The sequence below is a fragment of the Salarias fasciatus genome, chromosome 1 (assembly GCF_902148845.1).
Source record: "Salarias fasciatus chromosome 1, fSalaFa1.1, whole genome shotgun sequence".
In the NCBI taxonomy this organism is placed as follows: domain Eukaryota; kingdom Metazoa; phylum Chordata; class Actinopteri; order Blenniiformes; family Blenniidae; genus Salarias; species Salarias fasciatus.
Window position 1 is genome coordinate 9,888,006 of NC_043745.1, and position 20,920 is coordinate 9,908,925.

General features: G+C 45.8%; 1 protein-coding gene across 1 annotated transcript in view; it reads left to right on the plus strand.

The window, feature by feature from the left end:
- The window catches only part of LOC115395311 (insulin-like growth factor 1 receptor), a 57,432-nt gene extending 36,656 nt beyond the window's left edge, over positions 1-20,776 (plus strand). The window contains 20 exon segments of the mRNA XM_030100827.1: positions 3,137-3,440; positions 3,607-3,743; positions 4,200-4,344; positions 7,892-8,100; positions 8,361-8,487; positions 9,381-9,616; positions 11,213-11,380; positions 11,466-11,673; positions 13,678-13,988; positions 14,139-14,272; positions 15,441-15,600; positions 15,683-15,782; positions 16,620-16,690; positions 16,767-16,996; positions 17,087-17,194; positions 18,766-18,928; positions 19,430-19,559; positions 19,716-19,850; positions 20,091-20,226; positions 20,228-20,776. Of these exon segments, the coding sequence (XP_029956687.1) occupies positions 3,137-3,440; positions 3,607-3,743; positions 4,200-4,344; positions 7,892-8,100; positions 8,361-8,487; positions 9,381-9,616; positions 11,213-11,380; positions 11,466-11,673; positions 13,678-13,988; positions 14,139-14,272; positions 15,441-15,600; positions 15,683-15,782; positions 16,620-16,690; positions 16,767-16,996; positions 17,087-17,194; positions 18,766-18,928; positions 19,430-19,559; positions 19,716-19,850; positions 20,091-20,226; positions 20,228-20,641 (3,626 nt within the window). The 3' untranslated portion in view covers positions 20,642-20,776.
- Positions 20,777-20,920: the final 144 nt, after the last annotated feature.

Sequence of the window (20,920 nt, forward strand, 5' to 3'; positions counted from 1 at the left end):
CCATCTTTCTAGTTAGTCTGATCTGGTAGCTTGTTAGCTTAAGAAACCCTTCCCACAGCACTTAAATATCAATGGAATAACGCCATGATGGAAGTTTTTCCTAGCTGATGTAGTTTTATGAGTTTAAAATAAAAAAAATAGCAATTCCACACTGTAGCTTTAATGCATGTTTTTGATTTCTGTATTTGACTGTAACGTCATATGTAATGTTAAAAATGAATGACGTGGTTCAGAAGCTGAATGATTTCCTGCCTCTGCTGGCTCATGAGTCTGTGAAAGGCGACTGAGGTATCGGTATTGCATGTACACAAACCCGCTGGTTGCAAACAAAAGCGTGAATTGCTAATCCATCAGTGTCACTTTGTGGTTTCCGTGTTTCTGAAACGCAACTCCCCCTTCTCTTCGGCTCCTCGCTCCGAGGTGGAGGGATGAAATTTCCAGCAGATGTTTGGAAAGCCCTCTGTTGGGTACGACTGACTTCAGATTGCAAATTGACATCTGCTCTGGCAGGCATTTCCTTCACTGGACTTCCAGTTATCGTCCAGCTGTTTCAGCATCATTTCAGGCACGGTAATGGAGCGGCTCCTCATGAATACGTCAGGGGATTTTTTATCAGCAGTGTTGTTTGGCTTTGTTTGACAGAGCTGACAGAGGCAGCATGTTGGAAGAGGTTTCATCTTTATCACTCAGCGTCTCATCACTAACGCTTCGCTTCCTGTGCACTTGGTTTTGTTTGGATTTTGTTTGAACACTGTGTCTGGATAACCTGAGTGAATGAAATCACGTTTCCGTAACAATTAGTACTGCCCGTTCCTTCAGCCTCTCAGATTATCCCTCCATCTCCTCTCTACACGATTAAAAGTTGATGGTTTTGTGTCCAGAGGAAAGAGGCGTGTGTTATTCCTTATTTCCATCACTCTTGTCCGGCTGAGATCCTTCGTGTCGTACGTGACGGTCTCCACCTCGACGCGTGGCTGCTTCTCTACACGTCTGCTGAAGCCTCTTTTTTTTTTTTTTTTTTTTTTTTTCACCGGAATCTCCTCGATCAGTTTTTCCTGTCATCACTTACAATATCCTCTTATTTAGAGGGACACCACAGCAACTGGAGGAGTTATTTGTAGCTGTGTGCATCAGAAAACCTGGAGTGGAAAGTCTTTTTTTTTTTTTTTTTTTTTTATTCCTCGCAGCGGATCTGGGATGAGCCGCACTCAGGTCTCTGGCAGACAAAAGCTCCGATGGATTGTCAGTCTTACATGTTTTTTGTTTGTTGTATTTACATTTAAGATGAAAAGGAACAAGAAAAGCCTGTTCGCTGGTTGGATTTAAAGCCGGTGGTCTCATAAGTGCCTCTCATTGTTTCACAAGCTGTGATCTGATCTGGTGTGCATATGTGTTTGTGTTGTCATTGTTCAATAAATGCAAATCATTTGTTCACTCCTGAAGCCAACAGTGTCGTGCCAGTAGGATATTCAGATCTGTTCAGTGACTGGATGCAATTACGTATTCTTCCTGTGTTTGCTGATGAAGGGAAGTGCCCCTTTAACAGTCTGGGAAACTGGTGTTTCAGTTACAGGAAGAAAAGACCTGTAGGCAGGTATTTGTCGGAGATTGATCATCTTCCAGATTTCCTGTGTTCTCACCAGAGACGCCGGATGTTCTCAATTGCTTCTTTAGGTTGCAGCATGTCACAAATTGAAGAAAAACATCGACCATGGGAAGCGATGATGTTCTGAGAAATCAAAGCATTAAAGATCCTTAGAAAAGATCAAAATTAAAATACTCTTCCATTGGTGACTGCAGTTGAATTATCTTTAAAAAAATGCAGCCCCTCTCAAAAACGAACAAAAAAGAAAAACTGTTGAGTTTGCAACTGCAAAACTGAATCTTTCTCCAGACTTCAGCTTCAGGCGGTATCACAGTATGGAAAAGTAATTTCATCTGCTGCCTCAGTTATCACAAAAAACTGTTCAAAACCGGTCTTCGCCTTAATGCTTCTTTAATAAAAGCTAATTGTATCAAAAAAATTGTATAACTAAAGTTATGTTTTATTTCACTGTTTCGCTGTAATATTATTGTTGATTTTGTTTGTAGTTTTCCAATATATCTGTTTTGATAACAGTTTATTTAATGTCATGGTAGTCAACCTTCATCAGTACAAATTAGCACAAAAGTAATATCACTTCCCTTCATGTGTCTATGCAGCTCATTGCTTCATCAGTAGATTATGAAGTACTTTAAATAACCTTCCAAATGGGGTTAGATTGACCTTGTGTTTGACATAGCAAATCATTTTTACAATGAAAATGTAATTTTCTCTACTGTGATGGGGGTCACATTCCTCCATTTCATCAAATACACATTGAAAATGTAGCAGTTTCGAAGAAATCTATTAAATCTGTTATTGTACAGACATTAGTGGCAGAAAAAACAAAGATGAGGTTGTAGAGCTGCTAAAATACCCAATGTTGACGGAGAAATCCTGAACAGATGGTTCAGGAGTATCGGCTGATGGTCTTGTATTGTCAGTTTGTACCACAAGATTGTGTATTGAGACCCTTTTTGAAAATTTAAGCTATTTGTTTACTTTCCATTAGACACTTTGAGTCAAAAATCTTATTTGATTTTTTGAGGGTAAAGTTTTGAAGAAACACTTTGATGCAGAACATTATCTTTCAATAAAGTAATAATTTGCAGAATTATCTGTATTTGATTTGATGTTTAAATTGGGCCACATCTTGAGTGCTCAGGGCTAGAAAAGTAGTGCCTTCGTTATCTATAAATTCACATTTCAAAGATTTTTTTGTTGTGGTGCAGAGTATACGTGATAAAAGTGACTATATTTTCTTTTTGCAAAACACTTGCTGCTGAAATTTACTGCAATCTCAAAATATTCACCCTGCCAGTGTGACTTTGAAGCTAGTGCTAGTTTGCTAGTTTTCTGTATTAATTTTCTCTGAATTTACAATCTGAGTCATATGGCCAGGTTGGAACCTCTTGCGGGACAATTTTTGGCCCATGGCCCAACAGCTTGAGTTGTCTATAATAAAGATGTGTTTTTGTTTCACACTCTCTGACATGATTTTTTTTGCGTTAGCGTACATGTGCTAACAGTTCCCTTTCTCTGTTTTCCTACCAGAATGTCCGGAGAGGTGTGGACGGCGAGCGTGCACTGCTCAGGGAGACTGCTGCCACCCTCAGTGTCTGGGCAGCTGCACGGTCCCCGGCAGCGACACGGCGTGCGCCGCGTGCGTGCACTACTACCACGAGGGGCGCTGCGTGGCCGACTGTCCTCCGGACACGTACAAGTTCGAGGGGTGGCGCTGCATCAGCGCCGAGCTCTGCTCCAAAGTCCACCTGCCTGAGCTGGACAGCTTCGTCATCCACGGAGGGGAGTGTCTGACCGAGTGCCCGTCCGGGTACACCCGCACCGCGCCCAACAGGTGAGCCGCACCAAGGCCCGCTTCCCCCGTGAAACAGCGACATTACACCTTCCATAGGCTGAATTTAAAATAAATAAATAACAAGTAAGGAATGAGCCGCAGCAGTCTGAGACGCCTGTTTGACACATTGGGTTTTCTGTCTCCGTCTTTGTGCGTCTGTCTCCAGCATGTTCTGCACAGCCTGCGATGGCCTGTGCGATAAAGTGTGTGAGGAGAAGGTCATCGACTCCATGGATGCCGCTCAGTCTCTCAAAGGCTGCACCGTTATCAAAGGCAACCTGCATATCAACATCCGCAGAGGCCGTGAGTACTGCAGAGCACCACAGCAACTCTCCACTTAATGCTCACTTTTCTGCACGAGGGAGGGCTGAGGAGCCTCTGCTGCTGGAGACAATCATAAAGATCTGCTGGTACATACTGTTACAGACACTCACTCCCGAGGAGTGAGCGCAGATTTTCTCTAAATGTCACCATAGAATGCCACAACACCAGGATTTTTGTGACAGTTAGGATGCGCTTTTTTGAGGGATTAATTGTAAGAACTGGGGTGAAACCTGCAGAGAATTGTAATGTAGTGATACACTGCAGGGTTTGCAAACCTAAGCTTCCCTACATGAAGGAAAAGGTGTCAAATAAGCTTTGAGTTTTGCTCTATATGTGGAGATGGCACGTTCCAACAAGTATCTTTATGCACCAGTGTGAGAACTTTTCTCACCGCTGTGTTTAAAAAAAAAAAACTGTGTGTGTGTTTGTGCGCAGAAAACATGGTGGCAGAGCTGGAGAGCTTCACAGGTCTCATCCAGAAGGTGACGGGTCACGTGCGGATCACACACTCACACACTCTGAGCTCCCTGGCCTTCCTCCGCAGTCTGAGATACATCGATGGAGAAAACCTTCTGGACGAGTGAGAGTTCATACACACACACACACACACACACACACACACACACACACACACACACACACACACACGCACACATTACTACCAATACAAACATTTCAATTCAATTCCCCGAAAAAAAACCAAACAATGGAGACTTAATGTTTTTGGATTGAATACTGCTGCTCATCGAAGATGAATTGTCCTGATGACTGATTGATTTATAACCTTGGTCTTTATTTCTGATCTCGGAACGAAAGCGACTTTCAGTCAAAGTTATTTGTGCTTCAGTTTCTAGTTACTCCGCTGAATAGGTAGCTTACACTGCACTCCACATCAGAAAGATGGCAAACAGCAGAGCTGAAGTCAGAGAACAGAGTCGGAATCGGTCATAGGAGAACGACTGACTGCACAGTTGGAAGGGATGCAAATACAACATTAAAGCTAAAGTCACAAACACTCCAGAGTTCACCGCTGAAGTCACAGAAAGACGCCTGAATATGCTGAAAGATGGTGAAAGTTCTAGAAAGACATAGGTGAAGTGGTAAAAATGCATCCAACAGCACAGCTTAGGCTGAACATTTAACTTTTATTTCATGAAATTTCGGACACTCCATCAGTCGAGGAAAGCAGCAAGATACTCCGAAGAGCAGCTGATCGAGCAGATTTTAGACTTTTTTATTCTAGTGTTTTGTGTCATGAAGTCTAAGTCACTGCTACAGTCACACACCTCTGTAAATGGTGTTAGTCAGTTGAAATGTAGACGGAGTTGCCTGCTTGTGACTTGGTGAAAGCTTCAGCTCTCTTCCTCTCTACTTAAGCCCTTCACTTGTCTCAGCAGTAATAGTCTTTGCTTGTTGCGACACTCTGTGTGGATTATTGTGTCTGTTTATCCTCGGCGTGTTCGTGGCTCCGAGTTGTCATGGCAATTTTCTGCAGTGGCGGTGTTGTCACAAGGTAATGGTCCTGATGTCTTGTAAGGCGAGCGAGGGAAGGAAAGTGTGTTTTGACATGCTTTGCAGACTGGAAAGTCATTTTTTTTTTTTGTACAGACGCAACGATCCGACACCAACTCAATCAGCTGGATCGGAGACAAAGGAGACGAACTGCATTAAGCTGTGTTTATGTCTGCGTCCACACGCGACGTCATGCCTCAGCAGTGTGCTGGTAGTGTGCTTGGCTTTTCAAGTCACAATAGTTAATTTACCATAATAGCTAAACTTAGCTTGATAAAGTTGAACGTTACCTTACCATAATGATAGGGAAGCAGTTTTTAAGTGTCTGATCAGCATTAGATCGCTTCTTAATATCGACCACGATGAAAGGAAAGAAACTTCTTCAGTGAGCTTGTGTTTAACTGAGAGAAGAAACCGGAACGTGTCTCCTCTTTTTGGGGGCCTTGAATGCAGCACAGCCTCCTGCAGACCCTGAAAAGGTTGTGTGAGGGTCATTGAAAGGCCTTCACTCCTCCCTCCTCCTTGGTGTGTTTGTGTTTGAGTTCACAGGAATCCTTCTGTCCCGAGGCCAACATTACACTCATTCCTTGATGTCTGGGTGTTACTCAGTGACTCATAACAAAGTAAAAAAAAAAAAGAAAAGAAAAAATCCTCTCCAGCATGAGAAAAAAGGCTGGTTAATCGGATTTGCCAGGTGATTTTCTTCCTCTGCTGTCTAACCGGCTCATTAAAAATCATGCGGACAATAAAACTCTATGGTGGAACAGCTTGATTTTATTTGGTTAGTTACTTCTGGGTGTTTAGTTTGTAAGAGCCGCAAGTTTTCTTTGCTAACTTTTTTTTTGTCTGTTAACAGTATTATTCAAAAACTTGTCACAATCTGTCTGACTAAAAGATCAACACACAAAGAAAGAGCTGAAGTGAATCATATCCAGGATCAAGAAGAAAACTCCAGAAATTGGAGAAATAATGAATTGATTTTTGTCGAATTTAACAGATTAAAACTTGATCAAGTTTAATAGGTTGCAGAAGGCAGAAGAGATGAGATTTTGAGAACGATCTGGATCACATTCTAATAATATTTATAGTAAATACATAAGAACGTTAAAGGTGCATTAAGGAGTTTTACAACCTTAAAAATACTTATTTTCCACCATAAATATGTTAGACATTTTTAATGTTGTGTACAATGTGCCCTGACATATTCATTACAAGTACCTCTAACAGCGCTAAATTGTCACTTGAAAGTCACAGTGTCGGTCCGGCACCAGCATTTTTTTTGGGGAGAATTTGAAAGGAATGATGTAATGCGCGCTCCGGCTGGATAGGTTTCATTTTGTCTGCCATTACTCCGCCAGATGCTTAGTGAGCAACAACTGAGCAGGATCTTCCAGAAAGTAAGAAAAGACTGGCTTCTAGCACTGCCACAGCTCCAGCACAGACTCCACCAGGTAAAAGAAACTTAAATCTTACTTGAGCGCTTCTAAACGAGCGAAGACGGAGTCCCCCTCTTCTGTGCACGCGAGCCACAGGGACGAGTTTTTCACTAAGCTGCATTACGCCCAAGGCCTGCAGGGGGCGCTGTTTCGCATAAAACGTGCAAACTCCTTAAAGGTATAATACAACATTTTCTCGAAAAGACGAAGCCCCACGTCTGTTACTCACTTTTTGAACAACGCGCATGCGCCAGACCATCCGCCCAGCTCTCCTGCTTCTCCCAGAAAACGCGGAAGTGTACGAGCGCGATCTCCTCTTCTCCGGCGTGCACGGCTCTGTACAGTTTCTGCGATCCGCCTCGCTCATAAATAAAGCTTTTTTTTTCCGAAACAGCTACAGTTTCATTATGTCAGACTCACCATCGGTAAGTACGAGCTCAGAAGCTCACCGGCTACATAAACACTCTGAATGCGCATGCGCAGAAGGGAGAAGCTGATTGGGCGCAAGCACGGAGAACCGCCTTACGAAAGCAGCTCGTCAGAATGACTGACCCACCAATTATTTAGGTGATCCACCCGGAAATCAAAATGTTGTATTACAGCTTTAAGGCACCTTTAACATAACTGTATATGTGTCCCATACATGGGGAGGGGCCACCTGGAGGGGGGAAATTGTGATTTCATGTGCTGTCTGAGTGCGTATGTCTTTATTTACTCAGAACGACGATACAAGGTGAATCCTGAACTCTGTCATGACTAATGAATAGGCTGATGTATCCATGCTCACTTTTATAGTATGTGTGTGTACATTTCATCAGATTGAACACCAGAAAAAACCTTTATGACTGTCTTGAGAACACAGTGTGTCAATACAGTAAGTTATTTCAGCTTAAAACTGTTTGTTTGTTTTTTCACATTTGTACTTAAGTACATTAGAAAACCTGTACTTGAAGTTGAGTCACTGCTTTTACTCCTAATAGTTATTTTTTGAGCTACTACTCAAAGATTGTGAGCGCTTTTACCATTTGGGAATGCTCGGCACTGTCCTGTGTTGGAAAGTTGGCTCAGATCCTGGTACAAATGACTACACATGCACATCTATTACAAGACAAACATGTACTAAAGAATGTTGAGTCATTGATCATGGTTCAGCCGTGTTCTCTTCTTTCTGCTCTCCAGCATGTATGCCTTCTCGGCGTTCGACAACCAACAGCTGCAGTATCTGTGGGACTGGAAGCAGCACAACCTCACCATCCGGACGGGAAAGCTGTTCTTCAGAGCCAACCCCAAGCTCTGCATGTCCGAGATACGCAACATGTGGGACAAGACGGGCATCAAGGGCCGCTTTGATGAGAGCGATTTCCGGAACAACGGCGACAGAGCCAGCTGTAAGGGTCAAATCCGGCTCCGGGCCCCGAAACCACAAGCATTTAAATTGCTACATTCGACGGGTGCGCGGGAGTCAGTGCAGTTTAGCTGCAGTTTGCAGTCACCTCCCGTGAGCTCCGTGCTTGTTCTGCGCCACATGTCAGCGTTTACCGCATCAGCGCCGTCAAACGGGGCTCACTTCCACTGGCTTTCACACGCACACACATGCGTCAAGGCGCTTTTAAAGGTGCCGGGTTCTGACTCCATGCTGCCCCCACAGGTGAGAGCACCATCCTCAAGTTCAAGTCCAACAGCACCAGCAGCACGAGGATCAAGCTGACATGGCAGCGCTACCGGCCTCCCGACTACAGAGACCTCATCAGCTTCATCGTCTACTACAAGGAGGCGTAAGTTTTCTGTGGCAGCAGCTCGTACTAACCAAAACTATGATAGAGCAATATGCACCAGTCATGGGAATAGTGAGAGTATATCGAAAATACTGTTTATACTTACATGTCACTCTGACCAGAACAAAGTGTTAAGTCATCAAGAGTTATGAGAATTACTTTATTTGCAAACAAACAGTGAAAACTGATGGTCTAGATTGGTATTGAGGTCATATATCTTTTTTTTTCCTTAAAGGAATACTCTGAAGATTTTGGACCCACGCCCTTTCCCTATCATTGACAAAGTTAGACAAGTTCATAAATACCTTTTTTGTGTCTCTGCATCCAGTGGCTGGTTCCCAGCTGTTAGCATCGTAGTTAGCTTAGCTCAATTGCTAGAGGTGAATAGGAGACAGAGCCGGACTGACTAAAGTGGACAAAATACTCCTTCCAATGGTCCAGGGGACGGTGTATTGGCACGTGAAGTAAATCCGAATGGTTATAAAACATTTTAAAAGACGTGTTTTCTTTTTAATCCGTTAAAATAACATTTTGATACACACAGACCTGCACATGCGCAGTGCTCCGCGGAAGGATATACTGGCGCACAGCAGTAGAAGCATAGACTCAGCTGCTGTGTGATTTCATGCCCCCTTCAATTAGGTTCATATCCTGTTTGGTGTCATATAAACATAGTGGATCTTTTTTTTTCTTTCTTCTTGAATATGAGATTTCTTCCTCACTTCAGAATCACATTGTCAGGGATGTTTTAACGCAGTCACACGAGAACAAATTAAGTGTGAAAAGATGTGAATGGACACTTCAGACACATCAGAAGTACAGTTTTTGATCTATGTAGTGCTTTTGTATGTACAGACAGGTAAATGAATAGTCTCCGCCTCTCTTCTTTGCAGCCCTTTCCAGAACATCACGGAGTTCGAGGGGCAGGACGGCTGCGGCTCCAACAGCTGGAACATGGTGGATGTGGAGCTGAGGCCAGAAAAGGACTCGGACCCCGGAGTCCTGCTGTCCAACCTGAAGCCGTGGACGCAGTACGCCATCTTTGTTAAAGCCATCACGCTCATGGTGGAGGACAAACACATGCCAGGTGCCAAGAGCAAGGTGGTCTACATCCGCACCAGCCCCTCGGGTCAGTGAGCTCGTTTTCTACATCATGTTTGTTCTTTTATAAGTGTTATTGTTTCATGGGCTTCAAAATAGTGGTTTGATTATGGTTTTACCAGTTAAATCGAACGTGTGTCGAGCCGTTTTTTCATCCTTGGTGTGTATTGTAGGAATATCTGAGCACATTCCTCCACTTTAGTGGAGGGAAGGAGGCGTAAGTTTCATTTTTACATAACTGCATTTGGACAAGAATTGGACTGTAACGCAATAATATTCAAGGACATTCCCAATCGAGGGAAGACCGCTCTATCAACTGAGTCCCATCCACCCTGACCAAATCTCTTCTCTTTATTTTAACAGTATGAAATTTTGCATCACATAAAAGAAACAGGCTGCTTTCAGAAAGAAAGCTCTTTCTGCGGTCACTAGATGGCAGCATTTTAGCCCATCATCAATCATTTCTTCCATAGAAGAAGTCTGTAGCCAGGGGCTTAGCAGAATTCCTGATTTCAGCACACCTGACTCTCGTCTCCTCCATCTTCTCCTTCTTCATCCTCCTACATTGTCTTCTTTATCTTCTTCTTCTCTGCATTACTTGCTCCATAGAGCAGGAATAACGAGACTGATTTACTCACTCATCTTGTCGGATCAACCTATTAGCAAAGCTAGAGATGTTTTCAAGGTGTAACATTGAGAGTATTTCTTGATGCTCACACATCTAGAATGAAAGAAAGTTTATTTTGTTGATCCCTTGGGGAAATTCCTTACCTGCTTTTAACCCATCCTCTTCAGAGCTGATCTCATTGGGATCAGTAGACTGCCACGGTGCCGTGTCCAGGTGGTGCAGACCCACAGTAGTAATCTCTCAGCAATGGGATTCAAACACGTGAACTTCTGATCCCACGTCCGCTTGTCTTGCCTCTCAGCCACCACTCTCTCAGAAGACAGTACAGTTTTTATTTTGTCCAGCTTTTTGTTGGGAGGATTAAAAACAGTGCACACAGCTTTGTCTGACTTGCTTTCATAATAACATCAGAACCCAAAACATTCCCAGATGGGGAGCTGCATCCTCACCAGAGCAGGACATCTCTCTCAGGTGGACTGGAACCTAACTGACCCCTGCTGGCCTGATGGAGCACTACGCCCAGCTTTAGTGTGTGTGTTTGTAATCTCCTGTTTCTGGTGGATGTTCTGATGGATTCTAACTTCCTATTAGATTTTCTGATTGTGTTGTCGAGCCAAACACCAGATTCAGAGACACCGTGAAACACTTGTTCACTTGTGTTCAAGCTGCGTCTTGTTTCCCAAGTTTCTCGATGGCGGTGTGATAGCATTCCTGGATGTGGTCCAAACATACTGCGCGAAGAAGGAGAGGAGGAACGTTTGAAATAAACACAGCTGCAACTCAGAGACATTGAGAAAAAGGGATTTACAGAAACTGTAATGTAATTAGGTGAAATGGGAGACTGCTTTAAATAAAGCCAGCTGCAGTATAAAGACATTGCAGCGCTGTGATGTCAGGGAATCACATCTGCCCTGGCAGAGGGCGCATTGCAGCCGGAAGGAGCAAGAAGTTTCCCATACGTTCTGAGAGTTCGCCTCTTCCTGTGTCTCCTCTCAGCGCCCTCAATGCCTCAGGACGTACGGGCGTATTCCAACTCCTCCACACAGCTGGTGGTGCGCTGGTCACCCCCGGTCTCAGCGAATGGGAACCAGACGTACTACCTGGTGAGATGGCAGCAGCAAGCCGAAGACCGCGAGCTCTACCAGCACAACTACTGCTCCAAAGGTGCGCATTCACACACACACACAGGAAGTAAACTCCAGACTCTGCTATGAATTCATCAGATCTAATTCCTCTTTCTCTTCGTCAGAGCTGAAGATCCCCATCCGGATCGCTGCCATCGGGGTGGGAGACCAAGAAGAGGACACCAAACCCACCAAACCAGATCCCGACGGGGCAGATAAAGCCCCCTGCTGCCCCTGCCCCAAGTCGGTGGAGGACCTGGAGGCCGAAGCTGCCGACGCGTCCTACAGAAAAGTCTTTGAAAACTTTTTGCACAACTCCATTTTTACTCCAAGGTAATCTACCAAGTCACCGTGTGAAAGGTGTAGTTCAGATTGATTGATGTCCTCAGATCAGTAACTTGCTTCATGTGGAGTGCACCGGCAATGTCCTGTGATCATACGGAACAAATAATGTGTCAACAGGCTGAACAAAGCTGCACCAAAATTTCATTGACTGCTTCCAATTAGCCTATTATTGTTAACAGCAGTTGAGATCCAGAGGCAAACAGAAGGCAATCGGAGAACACAAACCTCCGCCTGGCAGCACAGTTTCTCCTCCCAGCTGTCCCCTCCTCGTGTTACACACAAATGCTCATATTCTGGCTCCTTACATGAATGAAAAAAACTATTCATAGTTTACATATTTTATATTAAAAGAATATGATCCATATTGTGTCCAAAAGTAATGTGGTTCTTCCTTTGCATATCATCTGTTAGTCTGCCAAGTTTTATCAAAATCTGTTAACAAGTTCTTGAGTTTTACTTTTAGATCGATGGAAAGATCGATCTGACGTGAAGAAGATAGATGGTCTTCATCACATTCACATTATTATGACTGTAAAACTGTCAGTAATCACTGTTTTTCCCTTTTAATGCCTGAGTAATAGCACGATTGAAAAGAAAATTTTTGAGGAAAAAGCATCCCCCTCCTGTTCTCTTCCTGAAGCTCTCTGCTGCCCCCTATGGGTAGTCCAACCCCGTCCTTGAAAGAACTCATCAAGACAGTTATTGTAACAGAACAAAGACTCATAACCGCTCTAGTTATAAGACATTTTATTCTCTTTTTTTTTCCTTTGAAAACATTTCAGGACATTTGCAGGTATATATATTTCCCTGCAAATAAATACAAACATTGTATTCATTCATTTTTTGGCCAGTGCAGTTCATAAACCTTTGATCCAATGTGTTTGAGGCAACAATTAACACCACCACTTCACATTCAACTTCCACTTATTAGTCAGAGTTGCCTTTTCTACTTTTCTATATGGCGTTAGTGACATAAACCAGTGTAGGTCATGCTCTGCGGTTTCACCCTCTAAATTACATTTGATTTGGCACAGATCTATTTTTGGAGCCTCTGTAATATTTTCTTCAACTCTTTTTGTTAACCCAGTACATGGAGAACCTTACATTCACTACCATCTGTACAGTGGATGGGAATAAAATGACTTTTAGCCTGATGGCATAAAATCTGGGAACTTCCAGTAACCAGCACTCTGAGAAGAGAGTGTTGTGCTGAAGTGATGTGGGACAAACGGCTCAGGGAAGAGAACCCATTATTGGAGAGAGGAACTCTCTCCTGCTAGATCCTCTCGTTACTCTCGCTGCCACATTTATTATAGTTATTGGGACAGGACATCTCAGTTTAGTGAGTCAAACTTCAGACATCTCTCTTTGTCTTCTCTGCTCACACACAGGCATGCTCAGTCCAGTTCAGGTATTAATTAGTGTCCAGTATGTTTTGCAGGTGTAGAATCAAGGAATGGATGAACTCCACTGTGTTTCTCCTCATGTGGTTCTGATGTGTTTCATTTAGATCTGTCTGATAATCCCAATAGCTCAAAGAAACAAAAGGGGAAATCAACCTTAGAGAAAAATCTCAGTAGCCTTCCTCAGGTCCACATATTGTCCTGGAGGAAATAAAATGTTGTACATGTGGCCGACAGAGCCGCAACTCCAGATCCACTGAAGCATTTTTCAATAAATCAGAAGAAGGAACTTGGTGATCTGTTGCTGCCCGGATCCCGTGGTGGCTTTGCTCTGTCCCATTTTGACATGTGTTTTGAAAAATGAGACTGGTGTTAATGTGAACTCAGTGATTGTGTTTAGAGTGTGTCGGCCAGACTTCATCCCCGCTGCCTGTTTGGGGGCCAAGCGGCATTAAAAACAGTTTAACCACTTTGAACTGAGCGATGAATATTTCCAGTGACCATTTCCAGCCCGCCCCATGGTTTCAGCACGTTTCACCACCTGCACCCCTCCATTCATCCTTCATCACTTCCCCTGTCGTCTCTCCAGGCCGCCGGATCGTCGCCGTCGGGACCTTTTCGGCGTCGCCAACGCCACCCTCACTCGCCGTAACCGGCTGCACGCCAACAGCAGCGCGGCCCCTCCGGTCCAGGCGGCCGGTAACAGCAGCACCGGCGTCACCGAGCCGGAGCCGGCGGAGCGGGAGTTCGAGTTCGTGGAGCAGGCGGTGACGGAGCGCGAGCTGCAGATCTCCGGCCTTCAGCCGTTCACGGTCTACCGCATCGACATCCACGCCTGCAACCGACAGGTCCAGCGGTGCAGCGCGGCGGAGTTCGTCTTCTCCAGAACCAAACCTGCAGGTTAGAGAGAGGAGACGCTCTTAGCCGACGTGTCGTCCATGTCAATCACATCTGCCCTAAGACTGCTTAAGACAGAAGAAAATCCACTGCTGGGATGTTTTTTTTCCTCTTCTTTAACTCTGTTAACATATTCCGCCTGTGATTCTGCAGAAAAGGCCGACGACATCCCGGGCAAGGTGACCTGGGAGGGCCACGAGGACTGGGTGTTTCTGCGCTGGCCAGAGCCGCCTCACCCCAACGGACTCATCCTCATGTACGAGATCAAGTTCAAACTGGCTGCTGAGGTGAGGACTCGTCTCCACAGAGATCTGGGAAATCCACAGACACGCCAAGAAAATATTCACAGCTGTTTGCAGGAACCTATATGTGCTTTGCTGCATTCTTTGATTGTAAAATCAACTTCATCTTCATGTTTTCCACACCCATCTATCGTATGAGGCACTCAATTAATCACTTAGAGTAGAATAAAGATTCTTTTTTTTTAAAGATTTTATGTGATTGATAGATGATACTACAGCTCAGTGTCCAAGATTATGTTACTGTTAAAATATCCAGACAAAGTACAGATTCCTATACTTGATGATTAATCAACTTTTTAATTTCAACATTGATGCTCATGTTCTGAACATTCAGAGTATATTTAAAGGGGCTGTATCATGCTTTTTTAGCTAGTCCAAACCCTAGTATAGGCATTAACATGGTAATATTTTATTTTTGGGTTAGGGTTAGGAAAAGGAAAAGTCATTTTGTATGAAATAAAAGATTTTCTGGGGCTAATTCTGAAACCCGGAAGAGAAAACGCTCTGTTTCACTGAAACTCTCGCCTCTCCCCCTGTGAACTTTGACTGACAGCGTACTTCAGCCAATCAGCGCTTCAAAACAAATACGCTGGTTAGCTTTAGCTCTTTTGCTTTAGCTTCTCTACACGCAAAGACACGCGAAAATGTCTTTTCTTGTTAGAAACCCACCAAGCGCAGACTCTTGCTTGATTGTTGTAATACTTGGTATTTTGGCTATAACTTTACTTATTGCAGCTTTCAGGCGATGGTTAAAGTTTATTTCTGTAATCTCCGTTACGCGCAGTGATGTGGGGGAAGAGGGGCGGGCTCAGGGGAGCGCGCTGCTGCTCGTGACGTCACGAGAACAGACAGACCGTTTTTACGGGTACGGGAGGGGCTGCCTCTCTGAGCAGGAGAAAAATACGGAAAGCTCAAACACACAGGCACGAAGAAAAAAAACACTTTGGGGTGTAATTTATAATTTACTCCTGAAAATGCATTGAATTCCACAATATTCAAGCAGTAATTGCAACAGATATTATTTTAACATGATGTGTCGCTGAACTTCCGTTTTGTATTACCATTTTTGGAAAAACAGCAGGATCCTAGTTGTTTGATTTCCGATTTTCAGTGAAACTTCGTCCATAGTAACATCTCTGTGTGTGTGTGACAGTCGGAGAAGCATGAGTGTGTGTCTGGTCAAACGTACCGAGGCCAGCGTGGCGTTCGGCTGTCCAACCTGAGTCCAGGAAACTACTCGGTGAGAGTGAGAGCCACGTCGCTGGCTGGCAACGGCTCCTGGACCCACACCGTGGATCTCTACGTGGCTAAACGTGAGAAAAGTCCCGCCACACGACACGTGCACGTCCACAGCTGATGTTCCAGCTGGTCTGATCAAAGGTTTTGTCCCAACAGGTTATGAAAACTTCCTCTACATCTCGATCTTCGTTCCCATTGCCACCGTGGTCGTCGGCTGCATTCTGGGTGCCATATATGCCGTGTTCAAGACGAAAAGGTGCGCATGCAGCTCTAACAGAAGTGTAAATACAGTATAGTGAATGGATGCAGTCAGGAGGAGGATAAAACAAATCTAAGTCACCAGAAAGAGCCGCAGACAGAACAGATCCTCAAACATTTCCTGTGATGGAGCTTTTTACAGATTTGGGCTTTTTGGGCTTCAATCTGCTGATCTGTGAAAAGTCAGGAAGGTCTGGAATAACGGCTTCAATTATACAATCACATCTGCAGAATGTTGTTACTCAGGAAACACCGTAGGAAAATAGAAAAGCGATGACGTGAGACGGGTTTATCTCATCTAAACCAGCACCAGCAGGAACCTGCATTAATTAACTCCTTCTCCTGTTTCTTTTCTATCAGACTTTACTGCTCATTCATGAGATAATAAAACTCAGCCAGTGACTAACTTCTTTAATTTGGTAAAAAAAAAAAAAAAAATTACAGAACAACCTGAGAGTTCAACCTGGATGAGCTCATGGTGTTACTATAGTAGGTGATGATGGTGCTGTAGTGGCTTTAGTCTCGATCAAAGAAGGAGAAACAGACAAAAACTAATAGTTGAACAGAAGTGCTATTTGGGGAATAAAAACACCTGGAAAACCTTGCACAAGTATTTAAACTGAAATACGTCAAGGGAGGTTCCTCATTGACATTGTGACTCTTTGAGCTCTTGATCTTAAATCATGAGTTCTTATGACTCTGTTCTTGGTGAATAGTTTAACATTCAACTTTCCCATGATTCACCAGGAGCCTCAGAGCGAGGAGTACTGTTATACAGACGACCATTCGGTCTAATTTGTGTGAAAGTTCAACACTTGTGTTTGTGCCTGTTCAGGAACAGCGACCGGCTGGGGAATGGCGTCCTGTACGCGTCGGTCAACCCGGAGTACTTCAGCGCCGCGGAAAGTGAGTGAGCAGCCTGAACCGGATGTGCAGGCGCAGCGCGGCGCGTTAACACAGGGGGCGTTTGTTCTCTGCGCAGTGTACGTCCCGGACGAGTGGGAGGTGGCTCGGGAGAAGATCGCCCTGAACCGCGAGCTCGGGCAGGGCTCGTTCGGAATGGTGTACGAGGGCCTGGCGAAGGGCGTGGTCAAAGACGAGCCGGAGACGCGCGTCGCCATCAAGACCGTCAACGAGTCGGCCAGCATGAGGGAGCGCATCGAGTTCCTCAACGAGGCCTCCGTCATGAAGGAGTTCAACTGTCACCATGTGGTACGTCGACGCACGCGTGTCGCTCGGTGAGCGGTCCTGCATGGACCGAACCCGAGACTGTGGAGCTGAATTCAACTCTGTCTGCTGCAGGTCCGCCTCCTGGGAGTGGTCTCTCAGGGCCAGCCCACTCTGGTCATCATGGAGCTGATGACCAGAGGAGACCTGAAGAGCTACTTACGCTCGCTGCGACCCAAGGAGGTAACTTTACAAAAAGATTTAGAGGAACGGTGTTATACACCGGCTTTAAATCATACTCACCGAAAAGTGTTGTATTTTATTCTAAATCCTTTTAGAAGAGCAAAACCTGCATCAAGCCTACATCTTTTACATTTTCGAGAATTTGCCACGTACACAAAAGTTGTTAAACACATTTTAGTTCAGAGGCCACTCAGTGTGTATAATAGTGTCACAATCACCTTTAAATTCAAACTTCCAAGTTTGTCTTTGTTGTGGTGCAGGCGTGATGAAAGTGTCTGTTTTCAGAATTACCATGAACAATGACTGCGATCGCCACATGAAACCGATGTTTTAGTCGCAATTTTTACAGTTTGCTTAGTTTGGCGGGCCGGATTGGACCGTGTTTTGGCCCAAGAACCATATGTTTGACAGCCCTGATGTGGACCGTCTCAGTGGAGCAGGATTTTATGATCAGATCGTTTTCTGCACCTGCGCTGTTTCCTGGCCAGAGTATGTTGGTCAGAGTTTCAGACTTTATTGCTTGTTGGTGTGAAATTATTCAGGTCTAAAAGAAAATCACACACCGACCAGCCGAAGGGCAAAAGAGAACAGGAAGAAAAAGAAAGAGGTGTAATTCTCACATTTACACCCACTGACTCATTATATTGGAGGACATGTCAGGTTGTTGATTTAAATCTCCAACTTTTAAAGTTCTGAAATATGCTCACAACTTTAAATTCCTCCTTCTTGGTGAATCCCCGTGTCCTCCATGAGTATATCCCCCTGCTCTCCTCCACGACTGCTCCTGCGACTGTGGGCTGCTGTTTATCTGTTGCTTGGTCAGGAGCAACATAACAAACTGTTAGAGATGATAAATATCCAGAACATCGCTGATCTGATTACGTTTTCAGTTCCTCCAGGAACTCGCAGTCCTCATTCCTGATGATGGCGTTTATCTCTAATATTGCAAATTGAATTCAGCAAATTGATGGAAATGATTATAAGATGGGGTAGGCGAGCTGAATATTGACGTCACGTGCGGCAGTGATCATCATTATAGATCGCTGTTGAGAGCCTTGTTTTGCTTATTATGGCTTCATGTGGAACATTTCCACGTCTTGTCTTCACTGCTGAAGTAAGAGCTTTTATGAGAATAAAAGTAAAAACATTAAAGACTATGATCAGATCAGATCGAGATGACATTTTTATTTGCTTATTAAAAAATTGTTATCCCGACAGAGTGGCTTCCTGTTCGTTTTTATTGCCGCAGTTAGAATTTTTACATTATTGAAAATGTGATTTGCGGCTGAAACGTGATTAGTGGGACGAGCAGCCGCTGACTGCAGACGATCAGATCTGATCTTCCAGAGAAGGTGAACCTCTCCAAACGATCCGCGACAAGTTTGTGCAGCTTTGAGAGTTTGGTTAATCCCGCTGGAAGACCAGACAATCACCTGAGTAATCCTCCGAGCGAAGGATGGGGAAGGACGAGAGCGTTTCTGTGTGATTAAGAAGTCACTCAGCAGGCAGACGGCTGCAGATTAGCTGCAGGGTTGGAGAGACTTACGCCGTCTTGTCTGTGCGTCTTTCAGCAGCAGTGGTCCAGCCTGTCTCTCCCTCCCCTGAAGAAGATGCTGCAGATGGCGGGCCAGATCGCCGACGGCATGGCTTACCTCAACGCCAACAAGTTTGTGCACAGAGACCTGGCAGCCAGGAACTGCATGGTGGCCGAGGACTTCACTGTAAAGATCGGAGGTAACCGAACGCGCCCGATACGTGCAGATGAGGCGGCAGGCGGAACGGGAAGATACCGGATTATCTGAGGAGGGAAGACGACCCCAACGGCACGACAAGCGTCGGCATGCCTCCATCTGAAGACCCAAGCTCTTTACTTCAAGAGACAGTTTTCACATGAGATTTACAGAAGTTAAAAATATCACAATGGAGAGCTTTAATTTCATTGTACATGATTCACAACACACAGACATGTTTCATAACTTACAGGAACCATACATACAATGCCTGGCTTCAGGACGGTCTGAGCCTGTTTGAACTGTCAGCTTCCTGGAAGAGAAAAGTCTTTAATCTCACCTGAAACATAGAGACTGGCTCAGCAAGTATTGATGGAACTGATTGAATGTGGTTTTGTTATGAAGTCTGTTAAGATTTTTTTCATTCATATAATACAGATGCCTCCAAAAACGTCTTTTTACGATTTTTCTTAAATTAAATCCATATTTGTGTCCCCGCTGGCAGATTTCGGCATGACGCGAGACATCTACGAGACCGACTACTACCGCAAAGGCGGTAAAGGTTTGCTCCCGGTGCGCTGGATGTCCCCGGAGTCTCTCAAAGACGGAGTCTTCACCACCAACTCGGACGTCTGGTGAGCACCGGCGCCAACACACGCGCGCACACACACACACACACACACAAACACGCACAAGTCGGCTGGGTTAGCGGGCCTGTCCCGCTTCCAGAAAGTGTGTCTTGATAATGGTTCAGATGATGAAAGATGGCGCTCTGTGCCGCCGCCCTGCAGGTCGTTCGGGGTCGTGCTGTGGGAGATCGCCACTCTGGCAGAGCAGCCCTACCAAGGCCTGTCCAACGAGCAAGTGCTGCGCTTCGTCATGGAGGGAGGGCTGCTGGAGAAGCCGCAGAACTGCCCCGACATGCTGTAAGACACACACACACACACACACATACGCACACGCCCATCTGTCTGTTAGTGAAGATTCACTGTGTGCAGCGGTACTTCCGGGGTTTCTGAACCGCGGCGTCGACTGGACTCGCAGTCCGTCTCTTTTCCACCGTGTTCCTGACATGTCTGCTCTGAAACATAACATGTTTTCACAATACCACTTCACATCTGGCACGGTGTGTGTGTGTGTGTGTGTGTGTGCGTGTGCGTGTGCAGGTTCGAGCTGATGCGGATGTGTTGGCAGTACAACCCTAAGATGCGCCCGTCCTTCGTGGAGATCATCGGCAGCGTGAAGGACGAGCTGGAGCCGTCCTTCAGAGAGGTCAGCTTCTTCTACAGCGCCGACAACAAGCCGGCCGCCGCCCCCCCCGCCGCCGCCGCCGCTCCACATGGACAAGCTGGACGACATGGACGATGTCCCCCTGGACCCGGCCGCTCCCCCCACGCAGGCGCAGCAGACCCCACCCCCCCAGCAGACTCCGCCCTCCCCCCGGTCAGAGGCCCCGCCGGGCCCCTCGCTCGCCCCCGGCTCCCCCGCCTCTCCCTGCACCTCCAGCGCCGCCATGGACAAGCAGGCGTCCGGTCAGCAGCCGCCGCCGCAGCAGCACCAAGCAGCCAACGGGCTTTCGGGGGGGGCGGCGGCGGCGGGGGCGGGCTCAGGCGTCCCCATGCGGCCGTCTCTGGACGAACTGCCGCCGTACGCGCACATGAACGGAGGACGCAAAAACGAGCGCGCCATGCCCCTCCCACAGTCGTCCGCCTGCTGATCGGACCCCCGCCACACGGGGAGGGTGCGTGTTGGGGGGCGGGGCCAGCCGGGGATGTGAGCGAGCGGCGCGGACTCACGGGAGCGTGGAGGAGACTGCTGATTGGTTGGTTCTGCTGTTCTGGCTGTCAGACGTGACACTGCCCCCCCCCCCCCCCCCCCCCCCCCCCCCCCCCAACGCCGCTGACTGGCATCGCCGCACTCTAAAGTTTAGAAAAGAAAAAAAGGATAAAGTATGAAATGATGGGAGGGGCTCTCGCTCTCCTCACAGCTGGACTTA